Source organism: Neoarius graeffei, chromosome 16, assembly GCF_027579695.1.
Source record: "Neoarius graeffei isolate fNeoGra1 chromosome 16, fNeoGra1.pri, whole genome shotgun sequence".
NCBI lineage: Eukaryota > Metazoa > Chordata > Actinopteri > Siluriformes > Ariidae > Neoarius > Neoarius graeffei.
Genome location: NC_083584.1, coordinates 59527517 through 59551257, shown reverse-complemented (window position 1 = coordinate 59551257; position 23741 = coordinate 59527517). Strand labels below are relative to the sequence as shown.

Sequence of the window (23741 nt, the reverse complement as noted above, 5' to 3'; positions counted from 1 at the left end):
CAAGTTTTATTATTACACTTTTATATACGTGTTATAGATGCCATTTCTTTTTAAAAAATGATTGACGTGAGCAAAAATGGTCGTTTCTGCGTAAATAGCGCTCTTTACTACGCCTACGGCTACAGCAAACTTTCTTTGAGTAGTTGTTGTTGTGGGTTTTTCCCCCCCTTCAGGATGATGGACAAGCCGCTCGTCCAATGAGAGCGCTAGGTTGAGGCGGTCGTAGTGTAATGGGCGGGGCTTCGGTCGGTATTGTAGGCTGAACTCGCGCTTTCATCTGGCCACGCAGTGGAGTGTCACGTGCTCAGCGCTGCTCGGAGTCCGGACGCAGGGACTCGGCTGCGGGGGTAACGAGCACGAGCACGCGCGCGCACGCGCTGGGGTTGAGGAGGAGAGGAGAGGAGGAGAGAGGAGGAGAGGAGCGGAGCGGAGCGGGATTCTGCGCTGAGGTGTAAAGGGAGTCGGAGCTGCGGAACGGGGCTCGCGCGCGCTGCAGCGGACTGGCTTTCCGTGTCCGGTTTGTGCACGCGGTACTTCAGTGTGCGGGAGAGTCTCGCGCTCGCGCTCCCTGTGGGATAGATGAGTTCTCGCGCTGACGGGGCTTGTTTTCATCGTGATCACCGAACTCCGGACTGAAGGCAGACTTTTCTGCTGCTGCTGCTGCTGCTGCTGCTTCTTCACCATCATCACCTTCTTGTTGTTGCTCTTCTTGCAAACAATTCTCCAGTACTTTCACACTGGTCTCAAGTTAATGATGGGTTCCAGAAACTTATCTGAGATGAAAAACACACCGTTTTTTGATCAAGAATGGACCTTAGTGAAAAAACGAGTGCTTGTTTTGGCATGGGCTGCTCAGCTAGCTTAGCCGTCTGAAGAAGAAGAAGAACAACAACAACAACAAACAAACAAACAAACAAATCAATAACTTTGCTGAAGGAGCAAGCAGCACGAGTGCTTTTTTTGTGCTCGATGGAAACAGAGTTTCACGTCATCACCCTTTTCCCGTTTTTAAAGGAATTCCAATTGCAATCCTAAAACAAAAAGCAGCATTCCCGTCCTCTTATAAAATGGCAAGTCCGTCCACAGAGAAGGCTTGTTTTTCAGATGTGAGAAAGGTGGGTTATTTAAGGAAACCCAAAAGCATGCACAAAAGGTTTTTTGTTCTCCGAGCTGCAAGCGATACCGGGCCTTCCAGGTTGGAGTACTACGAGAATGAGAAAAAATGGAGGCACAAGTCTGGGGCTCCAAAAAGGTCAATCCCACTCGAGACTTGCTTCAATATTAACAAAAGGGCGGATTCTAAAAACAAACATCTCGTCGCCCTGTACACCAAGGACGAATACTTTGCAGTCGCAGCGGACAACGAGCTGGAGCAGGATGCATGGTATCAAGCCCTCGTAGACCTCCACAACCGAGGGAAGGTCCATGAAAGTGCCAGGAGCAGCGGCATCGGAGATGATAATTATGGAGAGACTACACCCGGGCCTGCTTTCAAAGAAGTGTGGCAGGTCATACTGAAACCAAAGGGACTTGGACAGACCAAAAACCTAATCGGAGTTTACAGACTGTGCCTCACAAATAAGACTTTGGGTTTTGTGAAACTCAATTCTGACGCTGCGGCAGTCGTTTTGCAGCTAATGAACATCCGAAGGTGTGGTCACTCTGAAAATTTCTTTTTCATCGAAGTTGGGAGATCTGCGGTGACTGGGCCTGGTGAATTTTGGATGCAGGTTGACGACTCGGTTGTGGCTCAGAACATGCACGAAACTATCTTGGAGGCAATGAAAGCCATGAGTGAAGAGTTTCGACCTCGTAGCAAAAGCCAGTCTTCTTCCAACTGCTCCAACCCCATTTCCGTGCCAATGAGGACAAGGCATCATCACAACAACCCTCCTCCGAGTCAGGTCGGGTTGGGAAGGCGCTTGAGGACTGAAAGCGTGATGGCTACGTCTCCGGCCGGCCCAGGCAGGCACAGCCATTCGTTCAGAGTAAGGGCGTCCAGTGATGGGGAAGGAACTATGTCGAGGCCAGCATCTGTAGATGGGAGCCCCAGTAGTCCAAGATCCTCTAGGACACAGTCCCAAAGGCACAGGGGTAGATCCAGACTGCATCCACCACTAAACCATAGCAGGTCCATCCCCATGCCGTCGTCACGATGTTCCCCATCAGCTATCAGCCCTGTAAGTCTGTCCTCCAGCAGCACTAGTGGACACGGATCTACGTCTGATAGTCTTTTCCCCCGACGCTCCAGTGCCTCTGTCTCAGGGTCGCCCAGTGATGGGGGCTTCATCTCTTCAGATGAATATGGTTCTAGTCCATGCGATTTCCGAAGCTCCTTCCGCAGCGTGACCCCCGACTCACTTGGACATACCCCTCCTGCCAAGGAGGAGGAATTGAATAACTACATATGCATGACCAAGTCTGGTTCACTAACTAGTACTGGGAGCCAATCCAGAAGAACGCCGTCTCACATGGATGAGCCAGACTTGGAGAAATGTTTCAGGAAAAGGACTCATTCTTCTGGCACCCTGTCACCCCCAACCACATGCCTCCAAACAACGCCTTCACAGTCATGTGCTGTGTCTCTGGATGAATACACAGTAATGACACCAGCGTATAATCGCAGTCGACCTGTATCGTCATCATCGCCATCAATCTATCGGAACTTGTCCACAAATTCGTATCCAGAAGAATGCTTGGATATGCCAACCGCAGAAGGTGGCAGTGAGTCCAGTCACAAGGACGATGGCTACATGCCAATGTCACCAGGTGTAGCCCCTGCGGTGGTAACGGGAAACAGTGGAGACTATATGCCTATGAGTCCAAAAAGTGTTTCAGCCCCACAGCAGATTATCAACCCACGGCAACACTCAAGAGTGGACTCCAATGGGTATATGATGATGTCACCAAGTGGTAGCTGTTCCCCAGATGTTTCTACAAACTACAGAAAAATCTGGACCAATGGCATGAACCCCGCGCTGTCCATTGAGAGCACAGAAGGGAAAGTGTCTTCATGTGGAGACTATATAAACATGTCTCCTGCTAGCGGCTCAACCACCGGCACCCCACCAGACTGCTACTTCAACCCAGTTGACGAGCTGTCCAGGCCAGCGTATGCCTACTACTCTCTACCCCGTTCCTTCAAGCATGCCAACAGGAAGCAGGACCAGAGCCCCTTGCGCATGTCACTTGGCAGCGGCCGCTTGGTTTGTGCTGACTCTTCCTCATCTTCGGCTAGCAGTGACAGTTTGGGTGGTCAGAGTGGTTCACAACAATCTTCTGTCAGGCCCAAAAGGTTGGAGGTCAACTCTAGGTTGGCGCGACCAACAAGGCTGTCATTGGATGCCAACAGAGCTAGCACTCTTCCACGAATGCGTGAAAGCCCTTTCCCAGGTGAGCCCAAAAGTCCCGGAGAGTATGTCAACATTGAGTTTAATGACAAAGCATTTTCAGCAAGCATAGCATCACTGTTTTCACCCGTGTTCACTGGCAATGGAGCTGATGGCCGACCAGAGCCGACTTCTTCCAACTACATGAATATGCAGCTAGGTTCACAGAGCTTGCTTTCACAATCAACAAAATCAACATCCAATTCCCCAGACTACGCCATTGTTAGTGCCTCAGAAAACATAGCCTCCTCACCTCCTCACCTGCCTTGCGAAAGTATTCGTGAACGTGACTACATGAGCATGCAGCTGGGGTCTTACTCGACAGCCTATCCCGATTCCCAGAGGATGCTTATAAACACTTCGTTACAAGACCCGGAAGTCTTGCTCTGCTCCGAGTCACACAATGACGACATCTCAACCTTAGGTGCAGCCCCAGGGAGGTCTGTGCTTATTGGTCCTTTGACAGATCTCAGTGCCTTCTCCCGGGTAAACCCGACTCCTATGAGAAACCAGGGTGCCAAAGTGATCCGGGTGGACCCGCAAGGCAGGAGACGGCACAGCTCAGAAACGTTTGCCTCTACAGCAACCAAAGGGGCCGTAAGCACAGCCACGGGCTTTCAGTCAGAAGATGTCAAACGCCACAGCTCTGCTTCATTTGAGAATGTTTGGCTAAAGCCTGTTGAGGCTTCCAATGCTGCTGCTCCTCCTGCTGCTGCTGGCACAGTATCCAACATCGACCCTCAGATCCAAAATGGCCTGAACTACATCGATCTGGATCTGGTTCAGAACCGAGAGCCGCTTGTTCAGGATTGGAGCTTGAGCTTCCAGACCCGGCAGGTGGACCTTGGGGCAGCAGGGGCAGTGGAGGAACCAAGCGCCTATGCCAGTATAAACTTCCAGAAAGCAGATGACACCAAAGGAAACCTCACTTATAGAGAAGGTAAGCCTCAAGCAATGTGTACCAATGTGTACTTGTTTTCTTGGAGATCTTTTTAAGGTTTCGATACTGAATTTTATGTGAGTATGTTTGTGTGGAAAAAGTGAGTGTAAGAGGTCTTGTCATAGCATTGAATAAGGAATGTGCATGTCATGTTGTTTATAAAACAGCTCCCACTTGTGCAGTTTGAGCTTTCGAAGGGGTGTAGGGGTGTCGTGTAACTACAGTGCCCTCGCCGTGGGAGACAAATGAAGACTGATACATGCTGCATATGTTTGTGTGAATGGAGTGCAGTGAGCTTGACCTGCTCGCACTTATTCATACCGCAACAAGTACTTTGACTTTGAGTCCGTGTTGTGCTGCTTTGTGCTGGAGTTGGTCCTGAACGGTTGAGTCAGCAAGTGACTCAGCAATAAGCGTCGACACAGTTGTGCTCGCACAGCAGCTGATTAATACTGACCTTCTTGTCAATGATCCGAGCGTGAACTGTGTGTGATCTTTTCTTCGGAGTATTCGCTTTTAAAGAAAAAAAAATCCACCCTGAACGAGTTGTGTATTAATCTTTAGAATTAAAGTGTATTTTATTTATTTAAATGTTGGGTTTTTTTTTTACATTTTGGTCTGTTTTCTCGGTTTCATGGCTACCTTACCCATAATGCTGTTTGAGTGCCTGCAGATAAGGTGCCACAGTATTAACGGCGCGTTCAACCAGAATTTCAAACCTCCAATGAGGAAACACGTCCTCAACTCGGAAAGTCTGGACTGTCCTAAACCTAAACCTCGGGTTCGGACCCTGACTTTAAATCAACATTTGTACGAGTATTTGCTTTAAAGAAATCAGTATACAGCTTGGTGAATCTATAATATTAACGACTCAGTTCACTGTTCTGATGAGGTTTGAGGTAAACATTACTCATTAGTCCGCTTGCTAGATTTTTGCGAGCACGGAGTCGTCCATGTTCTGCTCCAACTTTGCTTTGTCAAATGATTTAATTCCGAGTTCTATGAGTTCTTCTGAAAGTGATGCAGCAGCGCTTTAGTCTTTTCATCTGTCCTCGTCATTCGTACGTGCTGCTGAAACAGATGGGCTTTGAAACTTTATGCTGATGTGGTCGTCAAGATCATCATGCTAGTGATCTTGTAGATCGCTGACTAGCCGAGCTGAGTCTTCGATGTAACCGTGTCGTATCAAAAAAGTCAAAGTCCCTCTCACGCCAGGATCTGGTCTTCCCAGACATACCCCTTTTCCACCAAATCAGTTCCAGGGCTGGTTCGGGGCCAGTGCTGGTGCTGGTTCACAACTCGTTCAACTTGCGAGCCAGCTGAGAACCAGCTTGCTTTTCCATCGCTCGCGGTGCTAAGAGAAGACACGTCATTACATCGCTGTATACGTCAGTTACATCATTGTATATGTCATTACATCGCTGTATACGTCAGTTACATCGCTACATTTGCATAAACCTTGGCGCGAATATCGAAGCAAAAACAACGCGGAAGAAGCAGCAGCAACAACAACAACAATAATAATGGATGACTTCGCGTTTGTACAGCTGCTGCTTCTCGTCGCTTAAAAATGGCGATCTTTCGCGGTCTTGTTATTGTTGTCGGTCTTAACAACTACGCCCCCCCGCTGACGTAAACGGTTCTTTCCTCTGGCCCAGCAGAGAGTTGGTGCTAGCCTGGAACCAGTTTTTCTGGCCCCAGAGCCAGTTCTTTGTCAGTGGAAACAGAAAACCCGGTTCCAAACTAAGCACTGGCCCCGAACCAGCCCTGGAACTGCTTTGGTGGAAAAGGGGCAGCAGTCTCCTGTCCCAGTACTAACCAGCTGTTTGAGGCGTATGGGTGCGGCGCCGATCTCCGTATTGATAGCCCTCGGTTTCTCGCCTATACAGCTAGGGTTACAGTGGGGGGCTAGTCCTCTGGTAACCGCGAGAGTTTGACTTCCCCACTTGCACCTGTATTGTAGCATGCCTTGCCAGATGGTAGTAGGTACCATTTTTATGATGGCCTTTGGTAGGACCCGACCGCAAGTAGAACTCGCGATCTCCCGATCGAGAGGTAGACACTAGGCCGACTCGCGAAACTTGAAATGGGAATGGCAAAAAAAAAAGAGTACACCAAAATCTATAAACACGACAATTTTCAAATCTAAACATATTTAGTATGTTTCCGTGTGGAGTTTTTAGTTAAGTCAAGGTTGCTTCGGCTCTACTAGTAATCCGTGGTTCAAAACGTAGTATTTCTGCCAGTCAGCGAGGATTCGAACAATAATCGTAAGCATAATGAGGGGCCAGGTAAAGGGTTCGAGAGTTTCTTCGCATTACGGCACTCAGTGTTCTGGATGCTGTTGTATTGTTTATAGACAAACTTGACTCATGCAAACAATAAGCAGGCGTCCAGATGATTACTAATTCAGATGCAGTCACAATCCTGGCACTTCATCGTCGGAACGAATGAACAACTCGGTGGGGGGTTTGAGTGTGAAGGCTCTGCGCATGTGAACGCTTTACAGCCCCCACAGCAGTGACAGGAGCTGAGAGGTGCTTGTTACACGGCTACACCGAACATGATGCATGCATCTCTCTCTCTCTCTCTCTCTCTCTCTCTCTGAGGTGAAAGAGTTCTTCAGCGGGCCAGATCAGGGTGAGACGAGTTAGCGTCCCACGTCCCCACCCTTTCCAAGTATCATTTTTCCTATCTCACTTTCTTTCTCACACTCACACGCATGCAAGCACATGCACTGGATTTTAATTTTTTTTTTTTTCAGAAAGTTACATTTGTTTGAAGTTTTCTTAAGTGTGTGTGTGTGTAAACAAATTATTGCCCTTTATTTTTGGGGTGTGTGTGTATTTGAATATTTTGGCTTTAATTATAGGTGCATGCTACACTGCAGCTGGTTGCTCTCGGCGCCAGTCTCCATGGTTACACTGTCGCCGCAGCGCTCGCTTTTTTTCATGTCACAGCATATTAAGGGGCCGCAAAAGCGAGTCGCTGGGAGCAACTTGGGGCCGCGTACCGGTTGGCCGGTAGGGAGGGGTTGGGTGGGGTCATCGAGTTCTCCAGTGGGCCGGGTCAGGATGAGACGATTGCAGGCTCCGCCCGCTCCAGTCCATCTGACTGTAGTGGGCAAAAGGAAAGAAGAGTCAGTGTGGTAAACGAAGCAGGCATGCTAATGGGGTGGATGTGAACATACTGTAGACGGTGGTGGGGTAAAGGAGTCGGGAGTGGAACGCAAAAGATGAAGTTTTTAACGTATAATTGAGGATAAATCAGGAATGGTGTGTGCTGTGATTTGATGCAGAATTGTGATCTAGCACTGGCCATTTATTTATTTATTAAAGATAAACACGTTTACCTATTTTATCTGTATAAAGATGTACGTTTCGTTTCTGTTATTACCTACAAGCTGGAAAAAAAAAAAACCCAGAAAGCGTAAACGTCTGTGTCCTGAAGACTTTCCTGTGGCGGAAAAACTTCCTGATTGTTGCAAAGCACTGCACTGTAAAAAAAAATAGTTGAGAATACTTGAAATTTCAAGGCAACAGTCTGCATTAAGAATTTTATGTTTTGCCAATGATGTGCCCATGATAATCCAAACTATGATAAAACTGTTATCTTTATTAAGAATTCTGAATTAAGTCAATTTTCAATTCCTCATTCTGCCAACATAGATTTCTCTTTTTGCTGAACAGTGGCATTCACAGTAGTACAAAAAGGCAATTGAGGTTATCACAATTTTTTTTTTAGATTTTTTTGGGGCTTTTTTCACCTCTATTTGGATAGGACAGTGTAGAGACAGGAAATGAGCGGGAGATCAGGAAATGACCTCAGGTTAGAACCGAACCCGGGTCCCTGGATTTATGGTATGGCGCCTTATCCACCTGAGCCAATCACAATTTATCATTAAACTATACATGCCTTTTTTCATTGTTCTACACAATTACAAAACTTCAATATTGAAATAAAGTTTTTAAAACCCACATCATGGGTATGGCATCGTGGCTCAGGTGGATAAGGCGCCATACCATAAATCCGGGGACCCGGGTTCGATTCTGACCCGTGGTCATTTCCCGATCCTTCCCTGTTTCTACACTGTCCTATCCAAATAAAGGTGAAAAAAGCCCCCCCAAAAAGTCTGATAACCTCAATTGCCTTTTTGTACTACTGTGAATGCCACTGTTCAGCAAAAAGAGAAATCTGTGTTGGCAGAATGAGGAATTGGAAATTGACTTAATTAAGAATTCTTAATAAAGATAACAGTTTTATCATAGTTTGGATTATCATGGGCACATCATTGGCAAAACATAAAATTCTTAATGCAGACTGTTGCCTTGAAATTTCAAGTATTCTCAACTATTCTTTTTTTACAGTGTGCCACCGGAGAGTCCTCCGTCGTCAAAGAAAACGACACGAAACCAACAACCGTGCACGATTTGAACCTGTCAGATTACGTGGAGCGCCCAGCGTACGAGACACTGTAGCCATATAGACGCGATATTTGAACAATTTTGACCAACCACAATTGCGAATGCTCCGTTTTGAGTCTGTGACATGATTAAAGCTGCGTTTCTCCTCTCGCGATAGCTCTTACAGAACACTCTTTTTTTCAGAAAGGTCGCGTTTCCATCATGCCATGTGACTTAAATGCGAAAAACATGTTTATATTTCAATCTCACGAAATATCGATTTATTCACATTTCTATCACTAGCGGTTTCAAATTGCGTATTAAGAAGGTTAATGGAAACATGGCTAACGAGTAGGTTGTTGCTATAGAAACAATATCATGAAAAGATATTAATATAAATCTTGTAGAGAGAGCTGTTGAATCACCTTGTGACCAATTAGAATCGAACGTTCAGCAGTGCTGTGGTGTCAGAGATCCTGTTTCTAGGGCAGGATAGGCTTTCTTTCTTTCTTTCTTTCTTTCTTTCTTTAGTAAAATGTTTGGTCAGGACTTGATACGAGAGCTGTGATACACGTCCTGGCTTTTCTGAGTCACTGACTCTGACTCATGCAGAACGGACCCTTTGATCGATGTCGCGGTTAAAGGATCTGAGTCGAAGTTCAGCGACGTCAGGCTTTTTGTTTAATGTTTATTGAAGGACTCGAGAGTCGCTGGATGGAGACGGATCCAAAAAAAAAAAAGGCGCTGTGTGGACGGTTTTCGGATCTCTCAGGTATGGTGGTCTCTGAGGGTCGTCGCTGACAGGAAGGGTTATAAACATATAATCATGTCTGAAATCCATGTAAGCTTTAAAGGAAAAGGCAACTTTTGTACAGTGTGTGTAATAGGAGAAAAACATATACGTAATCAATTCCGTTAATTATTTCCATTATATATCGAACATGAAAAAATATTTTTCACTTTGAAATCATGAATTGACACAGAGGAGCCGAAGTTGGAGGAGGCAGCCATTTTGAGATTGTGGGCAACTATAAACCAATCAGAATCTTTCGTTAATGCGCCTCCGTCTGATCTGTGACGTCACTGGGCCCATGAAAACTGTTTACAGACAGATCACTGTGATGACAGTAAGGAGTCCCGGCGGGTGGCTTGTATTTGATTCGTTTATATCCCAACCTTGTCAGCTGTCAGATTTATGTTCATGGACCCGGTAAGCTGGTAAATAATATTTATTTATTTTTTTCTTTACCAAATTCTAACAGAAAACGAGAGCGCCCGAAAGGGAAAACCGAGCCGAGCCGCTTCGCGCATGCGCAGTAGGCTTGGTAGGACAAATCCAAATAGGAGTCATTCAGGATTCAGCCATGTTTTTGCTCCGTGTTTTTACTCGACCAAAGTTATACAGTATTATGAGCTTTAAGTTGCATAAATAAAACCATTTGGTGAAACTTTGAAGAAGCGATTGTACTGTTTTTTTACCTTATTACCATGAAGCACTGAAGAGTTCTTTTCAGTGGTGGGCCGCATGACGTCACGCAGTAGATCAATATGGCGGAACGCATCTTCGCTGAGCTCAGCGCAAGCCCATATTATTAAAAGTTAAAAGATACTGTTATGCGGTCTGTTCTTTCTCTATAAATTCCATGATCGATTACTTTATATATTTATCTATCTATTTGTGGTGATTTTGTACAAAAGTTGCCTTATCCTTTAATTCCATTCCAAATAATAAATACAAAATAGAAAATTACGTCCTGACTTTGCGGATATCCTAAATTATATATCGCGGCTTTTGCGCTCAAGTTCCGCAGAAGCATCGGAGTCCGGTCGTAGGAGTCAACGTGCGAACCTGAAATGATTTGCACAGGTTTATTTTTATCCTAATTAGCGTCACGGCGGATCTCGAATATTAACAGACGTTTTCTGGAAGCCCCCCCCCCTTCGAGCTCATTTTGCTTTCTGCGAAGTTAAACGTCGAATGCTTCGAGTACATGAACGCGATGCCAGTGAGGACAGGAACTACAGTGGTGCTTGAAAGTTTGTGAACCCTTTAGAATTTTCTTTATTTCTGCATAAATATGACCTAAAACATCATCAGATTTTCACACAAGTCCTAAAAGTAGATAAAGAGAACCCAGTTAAACAAATGAGACAAAAATATTATACTTGGTCATTTATTTATTGAGGAAAATGATCCAATATTACACATCTGTGAGTGGCAAAAGTATGTGAACCTTTGCTTTCAGTATCTGGTGTGACCCCCTTGTGCAGCAATAACTGCAACTAAACGTTTGCGGTAACTGTTGATCAGTCCTGCACACCGGCTTGGAGGAATTTTAGCCCGTTCCTCCGTACAGAACAGCTTCAACTCTGGGATGCTGCTGGGTTTCCTCACATGAACTGCTCGCTTCAGGTCCTTCCACAACATTTCGATTGGATTAAGGTCAGGACTTTGACTTGGCCATTCCAAAACATTAACTTCTTTAACCATTCTTTGGTAGAACGTCTTGTGTGCTTAGGGTCGTTATCTTGCTGCATGACCCACCTTCTCTTGAGATTCAGTTCATGGACAGATGTCCTGACATTTTCCTTTAGAATTCGCTGGTATAATTTAGAATTCATTATTCCATCAATGATGGCAAGCCGTCCTGGCCCAGATGCAGCAAAACAGGCCAAACCATGATACTACCACCACCATGTTTCACAGATGGGATAAGGTTCTTATGCTGGAATGCAGTGTTTTCCTTTCTCCAAACATAACGCTTTTCATTTAAACCAAAAAGTTCTATTTTGGTCTCATCCATCCACAAAACATTTTTCCAATAGCCTTCTGGCTTGTCCACGTGATCTTTAGCAAACTGCAGACGAGCAGCAATGTTCTTTTTGGAGAGCAGTGGCTTTCTCCTTGCAACCCTGCCATGCACACCATTGTTGTTCAGTGTTCTCCTGATGGTGGACTCATGAACATTAACATTAGCCAATGTGAGAGAGGCCTTCAGTTGCTTAGAAGTTACCCTTTGGTCCTTTGTGACCTCACCGACTATTACATGCCTCGCTCTTGGAGTGATCTTTGTTGGTCGACCACTCCTGGGGAGGGTAACAATGGTCTTGAATTTCCTCCATTTGTACACAATCTGTCTGACTGTGGATTGGTGGAGTCCAAACTCTTTAGAGATGGTTTTGTAACCTTTTCCAGCCTGATGAGCATCAACAACGCTTTTTCTGAGCTCCTCAGAAATCTCCTTTGTTCGTGCCATGATACACTTCCACAAACATGTGTTGTGAAGATCAGGCTTTGATAGATCCCTGTTCTTTAAATAAAACAGGGTGCCCACTCACACCTGATTGTCATCCCATTGATTGAAAACACCTGACTCTAATTTCACCTTCAAATTAACTGCTAATCCTAGAGGGTCACATACTTTTGCCACTCACAGATATGTAATATTGGATCATTTTCCTCAATAAATAAATGACCAAGTATAATATTTTTGTCTCATTTGTTTAACTGGGTTCTCTTTATCTACTTTCAGGACTTGTGTGAAAATCTGATGATGTTTTAGATCATATTTATGCAGAAATATCGAAAATTCTAAAGGGTTCACAAACTTTCAAGCACCACTGTAACTCAGCTGAAACATATGCCTTGTCCTGATTTTAGCGATAAAAATTGACTTCGTCTGCACGCAAATGTTTTATAAGAAATATGAAACGCATCTTTTCAGGACATGCAGTTACAGGAGAATAATCAGCGCCCCAGGTGCGTTCTTTCTTTTTATTATTTCTCGACATTACATCTGTCAGTCAAAGACGCTTCCACGACTCGAGCGGACAGACAGGTGACGGGTCGATGATCTTTTACCGATATTCAGAGGTTACGTTTATTCGGGAGACTCATCCCGAGTGTGGACACATCACAGAGCTTCCACTCCACCCTGCTGAGGCGCTGGTCAGGAGGAGTTCCTCAGAGCCCACTTGGATCCCTTACCACCGTGTCCTCACGTCACCTCTCTCTCTCTCTCTCTCTCTCTCACCTTCTTGAGGACGTTTGGTTCGCAGTTACAGTGAACCGTCCCAGCACTTTCAGAGACTTTGTTTGTTTTTGTGTATGTTCGTGTGTGTAATTGTGTATATTCTCGACAGCTGCTTGCATCAGATTTTGTGTACGTGTGTGTGTGTGTGTGTGTGTGAATGAGCCTTCATCATCGAGGTCACAGCAGCAATGGAAACTTTGTGAAGTGTGTTCGCTCAGGCATGTCTGTGCCACTTCTCACTTTTTTTTTTGTTTGTTTTGTTTTCCACCAACACGCGGCGTCGTGCCGCTGTGCGTTCCAGCACGCTATCTTTTTTTGTGTAGAATGTGTGTGTGTGTGTGTGTGTGTCGCACCTCAGCTCAGTGTCTATGTGTTGATGCCAGTGTGTGTTGTGTTAATGCATTGTATTATTTCAAGAGCAGATAAAAGGAAGCGTGTGTGTGTGAGTGTGTGTGTGTCTCAACTTGCTGAAGTAGGCTAAACATCTGGTGTGTGTGTGTGTGTGTGGTGGTGGTGGGGGTAGATGGAAGTTTTTCCTTTGCTAAAGGGAATGGTATTTGGCACACAGGGTCTCTCCCACTACACACACACACACACACCGCCTGATACTGAGGCTTTGTTTTCACAAGCTCCCAAAATGAGGTGTCCTTATTGTTGACTTGTTTTTATTCTGATTTCTTTTATTTGTGACGTGTATTTGTGTGTGTGTGTGTGTGTAGTCAAACTAACTAAGCTTTCAGGTTTTTTTTTTAGATTTTTAAGAAGAATTCCTCCTGTGCTCATTGGACTGTTTCGAGCACAAGACACAATGCCGTGACAGAGTTTTTAAAATATCAGCATTTGCGATGAGAAATGCTCACTGTTTTGTGTGTGTGTGTGTGCGCACACAAGTTTGCAAGGGCATTCCACATGATCGGTTATAGATTTAGTAGGTGTGCGGGTGTAAACCTTTCTCAAGAGTCAAAATGTTCCGTGTGTGTGAATCTGACCTGCGTTTTGACGTCAGTGAGAGCACACACTGGTCACACATCTGTAACCGTATCCCCCACCGAGCGCGTACGAGTGTGTGTGATCAAGCTAAAATTGTCTTCATACGCTCGAGCCTTGGCTGGCTCTGTGTGTGTGTGCGTGCGCGCCTGACTGAGTGACGCTAGTTCATTGAGTTCTGAGAGGATGAGTACCGTCCCCCCCTCTCATGCCCTTATAAGGAGTTACACACTGTAAAGAGGCAGGAACCATTACTGCATCTACAAGTAGGGAAATATCGCTCCCCGAAAGTGTGTGGTCCTCAAAACACACACACACACACACAGCTACTTCCATGTCATTTTTATTAGCTATCTCAGCAGGGAAGTAAGAGCTCCATTGTGTTGGCTAGTCACATGTTTAAAAAGTGTTATAGGAAGCCATGACCTAATGGTTAGAGAACCAAAAGGTCGCCGATTTGATTCCCTGGCCCTTGAGCAAGGCACCTAACCCCCAACTGCTCCCCGGGCTGCTCTGGGTTTCTTGCACGTCGCTCTGGATAAGAGCGTCTGCAAAATGCCGTTAATGTACAACCCCGATTCCAAAAAAGTTGGGGCAAAGTACAAATTGTAAATAAAAACGGAATGCAATAATTTACAAATCTCAAAAACTGATATTGTATTCACAATAGAACATAGACAACATATCAAATGTTGAAAGTGAGACATTTTGAAATTTCATGCCAAATATTGGCTCATTTGAAATTTCATGACAGCAACACATCTCAAAAAAGTTGGGACAGGGGCAATAAGAGGCTGGAAAAGTTAAAGGTACAAAAAAGGAACAGCTGGAGGACCAAATTGCAACTCATTAGGTCAACTGGCAATAGGTCATTAACATGACTGGGTATAAAAAGAGCATCTTGGAGTGGCAGCGGCTCTCAGAAGTAAAGATGGGAAGAGGATCACCAATCCCCCTAATTCTGCGCCGACAAATAGTGGAGCAATATCAGAAAGGAGTTCGACAGTGTAAAATTGCAGAGTTTGAACATATCATCATCTACAGTGCATAATATCATCAAAAGATTCAGAGAATCTGGAAGAATCTCTGTGCATAAGGGTCAAGGCCGGAAAACCATACTGGGTGCCCGTGATCTTCGGGCCCTTAGACGGCACTGCATCACATACAGGCATGCTTCTGTATTGGAAATCACAAAACGGGCTCAGGAATATTTCCAGAGAACATTATCTGTGAACACAATTCACCGTGCCAGCCGCCGTTGCCAGCTAAAACTCTATAGTTCAAAGAAGAAGCCGTATCTAAACATGATCCAGAAGCGCAGACGTCTTCTCTGGGCCAAGGCTCATTTAAAATGGACTGTGGCAAAGTGGAAAACTGTTCTGTGGTCAGACGAATCAAAATTTGAAGTTCTTTATGGAAATCAGGGACGCCGTGTCATTCGGACTAAAGAGGAGAAGGACGACCCAAGTTGTTATCAGCGCTCAGTTCAGAAGCCTGCATCTCTGATGGAATGGGGTTGCATTAGTGTGTGTGGCATGGGCAGCTTACACATCTGGAAAGACACCATCAATGCTGAAAGGTATATCCAGGTTCTAAAGCAACATATGCTCCCATCCAGACGACGTCTCTTTCAGGGAAGACCTTGCATTTTCCAACATGACAATGCCAAACCACATACTGCATCAATTACAGCATCATGGCTGCGTAGAAGAAGGGTCCGGGTACTGAACTGGCCAGCCTGCAGTCCAGATCTTTCACCCATAGAAAACATTTGGCGCATCATAAAACGGAAGATACGACAAAAAAGACTTAAGACAGTTGAGCAACTAGAATCCTACATTAGACAAGAATGGGTTAACATTCCTATCCCTAAACTTGAGCAACTTGTCTCCTCAGTCCCCAGACATTTACAGACTGTTGTAAAGAGAAAAGGGGATGTCTCACAGTGGTAAACATGGCCTTGTCCCAACTTTTTTGAGATGTGTTGCTGTCATGAAATTTAAAATCACCTAACTTTTCTCTTTAAATGATACATTTTCTCAGTTTAAACATTTGATATGTCATCTATGTTCTATTCTGAATAAAATATGGAATTTTGAAACTTCCACATCATTGCATTCTGTTTTTATTTACAATTTGTACTTTGTCCCAACTTTTTTGGAATCGGGGTTGTACTGTAATGTTCGCTAATACGCATTATGTAACATAATAACAACGTACGACAAACCAATTAGCAAGGTAAGATGAAAGGAAGCGTTCATTATCCTCTTCGAACACATGTTGTAGCACATCGCGTGCACACACCTGACAAGGATGTTCCGTCCTCACATCGCACATAAGATTAAAAAAATTCCCTGGAGTGTGGTTAGCATTCTTTATTTCCTCTCAGTATGTTTAACCTGTTTGTCATTTCAATGATCTCTCGTTCTCTATCTGTCCGGTGATTTTTTTTCTGCAAGGGAGCATCATCAGAAGTCCGGGGTTAAATATGAGTTCTGGCTGTACAGCTGGGACAGAAATCACCTCCTGCAGTGAAGCTTTTTACCTTAACCGTATCCGGGGCGATACAGAATGCAATAACAGTGCCGAGAAATGCGATTAACGCTCGTTCAGCGAGGCTTTTCCGAGAATTCCAGCCGTCTTTGTTTGGGTCCCGTTTTCCATGCGTTCGAAGGCGGGGCAGCGTTCTGAGTGGCGTTTCCCTTTCCCTTCCCTCACGGCGTGTTTGCACAGCGCGGCAGCTTTTAATTTTACCCTCTGCAATTTCCTCCAGCTCACTGGTTTTCTAAGTAAAGAAGAGGGCGCCTCTAAAGACGGTGGCTCCTATAAAAGTGCTCGCCGCGAGGATGTGAGGTAGACTTTCATGTTTTTCCGCACCGAGGGTGCCTCGTTACGCCGCTGTATTTATAGATGAGGTTTCACCGAAACCACTACTGCTCTGGCTCTCAGATGAGGCCTCAGTGCACTTTCCTCAGCTCTCTCCGCTCCACGCTTTGAGCCGAGGCGTACGGATTGTTCACGCCACTGCTCTCTACCTGCCAATGAAAGCACCAGTAGCTCGAAAATGACTCAATATTATAAGCAAAGGTTTCTCAAAAGCAAGTAGCTTCAGTGTCTGAGCTTTTCTTTTTTTTTTCTTTTCTTTCTTTTTCTTTTGTGGCTGCCTGGTGGACAAGTAGGATCTTCAACCAAAGAAAAAAATAAGCCCTACTTAATGGCTTTTGCAAAGGTTTTCAGTGCTGTAACTTACTCCAACACGGTTCTAAGAGAAACGTTTTTTACTCCAACCCCAAATCAGAAAACAGTCATTTGTAAATAATCTATGACCTGTATTGCACTCATTATAATACCGTACATAGGGCCAAATTACTCAATTCTGATTGGTCAATCAAGGAGGGCTTTTTTTCCTTAACACGGGGCCGTATTTCTGAAATGCTATTGCCTAGTTCGTTGCTTGGTTACGGTTACAAAAAGGAGCAAATTTTGCCAACAAAATGGCTTTTGTAAAGAAGTTCCAATAAAATTTTGTAAACCACTTTCAAAATCCTTGTGCCGTGTCATGATGAAAGACGCTTTAGAAACTGATTCAAACGTACAAGATAGTCTTGCGCCCGGACTGGTTCGGAAAACGTGAATGACAAATGTTGTGAACGTGAATGGCTTCCGAAGTATGATGCTGCGTTCATGTGCTATGGGAAGATGATATTTTCCAGTTGGGAAGTGGTATTTACCAGTGTGTTGCGTTCACATGCTTTTGTTGTTGTTGACAAAAGACGCGGACTGCTAGTTAGCAATAGTTAGTTAGCTATGGTTAGCAATAGCGTCTGCTCTGGATAGGTAAAAACAAACCATAACAAAACATTTTTAAAGGAAACGGATTTCTAACGTATTATATTACACTTGTTAATGATGCAACATTGCATAGACACCAAAAACTACCCACTAGTACTAGTAAAAAAAACTTTAGTAGCGTACAATGCTTACCATTCAAGTGTCTTGTACCGCTCGCCGCCATGTTGAAAAGCTTAAAGTTCATCTCATCTCGGCAACTCGTGTATCAAAATTTTCTACGAGTTGCCCGGTGGAAAATACCACAAGAGGGGGCGTTCATGTGTGCTTTCCATGTCGGCGTTTGGTATTTACCATAATTCCCATAGCACATGAACGCACCAAGAATTTGGCCCTATATATTATAAACAGGGTGGCACGGTGGTGTAGTGGTTAGCACTGTCGCCTCACAGCAAGAAGGTCCTGGGTTCGAGCCCCGGGGCCGGCGAGGGCCTTTCTGTGCGGAGTTTGCATGTTCTCCCCGTGTCCGCGTGGGTTTCCTCCGGGTGCTCCGGTTTCCCCCACAGTCCAAAGACATGCAGGTTAGGTTAACTGGTGACTCTAAATTGACCGTAGGTGTGAATGTGAGTGTGAATGGTTGTCTGTGTCTATGTGCAGCCCTGTGATGACCTGGCGACTTGTCCAGGGTGTACCCCGCCTTTCGCCCGTAGTCAGCTGGGATAGGCTCCAGCTTGCCTGCGACCCTGTAGAAGGATAAAGCGGCTAGAGATAATGAGATGAGATGAGATATTATAAACAAGTAATCGTATGGTTCCTCGTAAAATTAAGGATCAGTTTCACTCATGAAATTAATCCTTAATTTTACTCGGCCCCATACGATTACCGATACAAACAGCACAGCAGCACATTATTTGATGTTCTACTTCATGAATTTTATTGTTGCTGTTGTTGTTTTTTTTCAAAATAACCACATTTCAATTTTGATTCTTGGGCCGCATTTAAAAAAAAAAAAAAAAGGTTGACAGTAAAGCATTTAGCACTTTATAATATTCCCATTCCTTCTCACAACACTTAAAAGATGTTTAGGGACTGGAGACACTGAGTGATGAAGCGTTTCAGGTGTTATTTTGTCCCATTCTTCCTGCTAACAGAGAGAAGAGGGGACACACCCTCTTCTTCCACAGCCATGCCTTTGTAATCGTGTGTATCGTGTGGTTTTGCATTGTCTTGTTGAAATCTCCCTGGAAAAGATGTTATTTTGAAGGCAACATATGTTGCTCCAAAATCTCTACTTTTCTGCATTAATGCTCCATCACAGACGTGTAAGTTACCTTTGCCAAGGGCACTGACACAACCCCATACCATGACACAGCCTGGCTTTTGGACGTGTTTCTTACAAAAACATTTCTTACAAAAAAGACCTGGAATACTGATTCATCTGACCACAATATGCGTTCCCACTATGTGACGGTCCATCCCAGATGCCTCCGAGCCCAGAGAAGTCAACGGTGCTTCTGGATACAGTTAACATCAGGCTGCCTTTTTGCATAGGAAAGTTTTAACTGGCATTTGTGGCTGTAACTCTGTATTACTGGGTTTCACGTGATGTCACAGCCGCCTCATTAATTATTCAAAACTTTAGCTGGTGGTCTACCAAAGCTCAGTTGACAAAGCGTTTGTATGGAGGCTCCAACTCTCCCGCCGTGGGCGGGAGATCTCCCGCTTTAGGGAACATTTAGAAAATCCTCCCGCTGACAACATTAAAATCTCCCGCCTGCCCTTCCTACACATGATTAGTTAAAAAAATATATAAATTGATACGTTTATGTTGACGAAAATTAATAGTTGACTTTCCGCTTTTCGTGTGTCTGACATTGTATGGGTGGACTCAAGTGTGTACCCCACGGTATACGCCGATTCCCCGGTCGGTCAGTACTCCGATCGGCGTAACGGGGGGATTGGAGTGAATGCCGGAGGCATGCATGTGCAGATCAAGCGTGCATATGAATCAAGCGGAATTCGGTATGCCGCGGGGTACACACTTGAGCCCACCCAATGTCTCAGCAGTTACCGATAAAGCATACAGATGGCGCTATTAAAGGTCCCATGGCATGAAATTTTCACTTTCTGAGGTTTTTTAACGTTAAAATGAGTTCCTCTGACCTTCTTAAGTCACCCCAGTGGCTAGAAATGTCATAATGTGTAAACCAAACTATGCCCACCCTTTGTCAACATTTGAGAATGGCGCGTCAAAATAGCGCGTTGATAGGCTCTTCTCTTTACTACGTCAGCAAGGGAGATGATCCCCACGCCCCCCCTCTGGATTCCCACCCACTGTATGGATTGCCCGCCCAGCTCAAAAGTTGCCACCATAGATACGTCACTTCAATTTTGTAGTGAGGAGACCATAGAGGACACAACAACATGGCACCACCTAAGCGAGCGAAACATGGAAATTGCGCTGTACATGGATGTGACAACACAGAAAAGAGTCTGTTTTTACTGCCGACGGGAGAGCCCCTGAAGACGCAGTGGCTTAATTTTATTTACTCCAATAATACGCCGTCGAGTCTACCTAAGACGGTGTATGTTTGTCGGAAGCATTTTCCTGAGGAATGTTTCCACAACTTGGGACAGTACAGGGCAGGTTTTGCACATCAACTGTCACTGAAGCCTGGGTCCGTACCAAGCATCCCTGCCGCATCAGCAACAAACACCGAACAAGTAAGTGTATAACTGTTAAGTCGTTTTGCCGTGTTTTAAAATCGGTGCCGCGTTAGCCTTGCAATGGCTACATTAGCTGTGCAGCTAACCGCTTCCTGCAGTTAGCCAGGTACTCTGCACTACAAAACCAAAAAGCATGCAGCATGCTCGAAAGCTTGGACTGTTACTTGACCTGCCATTGCTACTGTTCACACACAGGTAGCATGCCCGCAGCTTGGTCAAGCCCCTCCCCCTCCCCCCATGGCCCGCCCCCACCCTCTACCCTTCCCCGCCTCCATGCTTCTCATTAGCAAAACGACGCACTGGGAAAAGGGCTGAAATGGGGCTTTCTCCCAGGAGGCTATATCTACGTGCTGAGGGTTCATTTCGAGAAAGGCTGCGGATATAACATCCGGAAACCTCCACGAGCCCGTTTAAAGCATCAACAAACCACCATGCCACGGGCCCTTTAATGATACGCGCGAGAGAACGAGAAAACCCGCGACACTCAACCATTTTGTTTGTTTTTTTGCATCTGCCTTTCGTCTGCATTTCTCGCCTACTCGTCTTTAACTTTATGTTCTCTTGAATGAGATAATGAAACGAAGTTCTGTTGGTGGAAATGGTGAAAGCCAAACTACGAAGAAAAAATATCAGAAAATCACCAAGATAAAGTTTGGATCGCCCGTCACGATGGTCGCCAGGGACGAATGGCGGACTATTTTGGACGGCAGCAAGACGACCCGATATCTGACAAGGTTAGATCACCAGACCAGACGTTAGATTCTAACAAACTTGTCTGACTTTTTTTGTCTGACTTTTACTAACTTAAACTTAGAATATTATTAGAAGAATATTATCATTAGAGGGTCTACCATTGGCAATTTATAATAGTCATTATTGACATTAACGTTGACTTTAGGCATATTAAAGTTTGGTCTATAGTCACTGGATTTATTTTACTATTAATAAGATTTAATTGACAGGAAATTGACACGAAATGTGTCATACACACACACACACACACACACACACACACACGGCGCTCAAACTTGTCTCCCTCCGAGCTACTCGCAGAGAGGGAGAATCTCCCTCTTTGCAATTTCTCAAGTTGGAGCCTCTGTCATTGCTCACATGAAAAATGCCTCACACTTGCGTTGTTTTAGGTTGTTCGAATCGATCAAACCATGAAACTGATAAAAGTTTCTTCAGGGTTCCCCCTGAACTAATAAAAAAGGGTGAACGAACACAGGATTTCACAAACAGACGTCGATAAAGGCGGCTTTTGAACCTCTCGCTGAAATCGAAGGGAGCCGAGTCGAAGCACGCTCGAGTTTGCAGTGATCACTTGGTGAAAGGTTTGTATTTCCCTCTCAGCTACGTCCTTAGTGTTTTTCAATTACTTTTCTTGCTATGTGTTGTTATTTTACGGGACTTTTTTTAGTCACAAAGCGCTAAAGTCCCCAGCTGTTTCTTTGTTTACTCCTCACAAAGCGCATACGCATGAAGGTCACAACAAAATTCTTCCCCAGCCGTACAGTTACAATGCGCCGTGATCACGTCTCCGTCTTGTTTAACTAAGATCCAGGTCTTTAAAGGGGTTTCTGATGATCTTTGTGAATGATTTAGCTGAGAGATAAGAGCCAACACAAGTGAGAATTAAATGAACTGTTGTTTATTTACACTTGCAGCGCTTTGTTGTGAAGACGCGAACGGAAAGCTTAAAAAAAAAAAAACTTACACGGGCAAAAACAATACAGGATTTATTCAGCAGTGACTTGATACTGAGGTCCTTTACCCAGCCACATACCAAGCCTCCATACTCTTCCACACTTTCATCTGTTTTGCGGTGTAGAAGGACGTCTGCAACACCAGATAGTTCGAGATGTCGGGGAACTCGACTGAAGGGTAGTTTTTGAGATCGTATGACAAATCCTTCTTTCCCAGACTGTAGGGGTCGATTCCATTGCACATAGCGATCTTCTGAATATATCTAAAGCCAGCAGTGGCTTCTAGATTACGAGCGTACTCTGATAAGTTATCGCTAGTTGTTTGCACTATGGGAGCTGTTTAGACCACCAGCTGTTTCACTTCCAGTAAAACCGCTGAAAAAAGTCACGTGACTGAAACCCAGCAATTGTAGAGCTTGACAAAGGTTTGACAAAGTAATCCCGAGCCCATGGGGTTCTGTCAGATATAGATGAATGATGGTTCTTGATGCAGTACTGTCTGAGGGGTCGGAGATCACAGGTGTTCAGATTAGGCTTGAGCCCTTGCCCTTTACACACTGAAATTCCTCCAGATTCCTTGAATCGTTTAATGATGTTCTGCACCGTAGAGGGTGAAATATCCAAATCCCTTCATGTATTTCTTTGAGGAACATTATTTTAAAAATATTTCAATTATTTTCTCATACATTTGTTGACAAACTGGAGCTCCTCGGCCCATCTTTGCTCCTCAAAGACTAGGCCTTTCCTGGAGACTGATTTTGTATCAAATCATGATTACAGTCACCTGATGACATCACCTGTTTCAAATCACATCATTATTACATTTTTTGACCTTGTTACGAGCCTTAAATTGTCCCCGTACCAACTTTTTTTGAATGTGTTGCAGGACTGAAACACAGGAATGGATGTGTATTAACAAATGAAATGAAGCTGACCAACAAAACATGAAATATATTGGGTTCATTCTGTTTTCACCTGGCGACTTGTCCAGGGTGTACCCCGCCTTTCGCCCATAGTCAGCTGGGATAGGCTCCAGCTTGCCTGCGACCCTGTAGAACAGGATAAAGCGGCTAGAGATAATGAGATGAGATGAGATTCTGTTTTCAGTAAAATACAAGTCAAAGTAAATTTAGAAATCACTGCTCTCTTTTTTTTTATTTGCATTTTCCACACCGTCCCACCTTTTTTTTTTTGATTTGAGATTGTAGTTGGATTAATTACAGTAGCATGCATGGACAATAGACAAACTTTTCAGAATCAGGAACATGCAGGTACACGAAACAATGGCCAAAAGTATGTGGACACCTGACCGTCACACCCATATGTGGGTCTGACAAAGTTAGAAACACGACTATTTCGAATGTCTTGTTTGGTATGCAGCAGTATTATGTTTTTCTTTCACTGGAACTAAGCGGTCCAAACCTGTCCCAGCTTGACAGTGCCTCTGTGCACAAAGTGAGCTCCATGAAGACAGCCATAAAGATTAGCGTGGAAGAACTCGAGTGTCCTGCACAGAACCCTGACCTCAACCCCACTGAACACGTTTGGAATGAATTTTTTAGGAACACCACCTTTGTACCAGGTCTTTTGGTGCCCAACCTCTTGGAGCTGAACGAGCACAAATCCCGACAGCCACGCCCCAAAAACTAGTGGAATGCCATCCCAGAAGAGTGGAGGCTGTTACCGCAGCAGCAGCAGCAGCAGCAGGACAATGCCGAATTAAAGCCCATAGTTTTGGAATGGGATGCTTAGTACTCGGGTGTCCA

The 23741-nt window shown here is 44.7% G+C and overlaps 1 protein-coding gene across 1 annotated transcript in view; it reads left to right on the top strand.

The window, feature by feature from the left end:
* Positions 1–279: 279 nt before the first annotated feature.
* irs1 (insulin receptor substrate 1) overlaps positions 280–23741 on the top strand; it is a 29021-nt gene continuing 5559 nt past the window's right edge. Inside the window, exon 1 of the mRNA XM_060943287.1 lies at positions 280–4329. Coding sequence (XP_060799270.1) covers positions 1068–4329 — 3262 coding nt within the window. The 5' untranslated portion in view covers positions 280–1067. The remainder of the gene's footprint in view (positions 4330–23741) is intronic.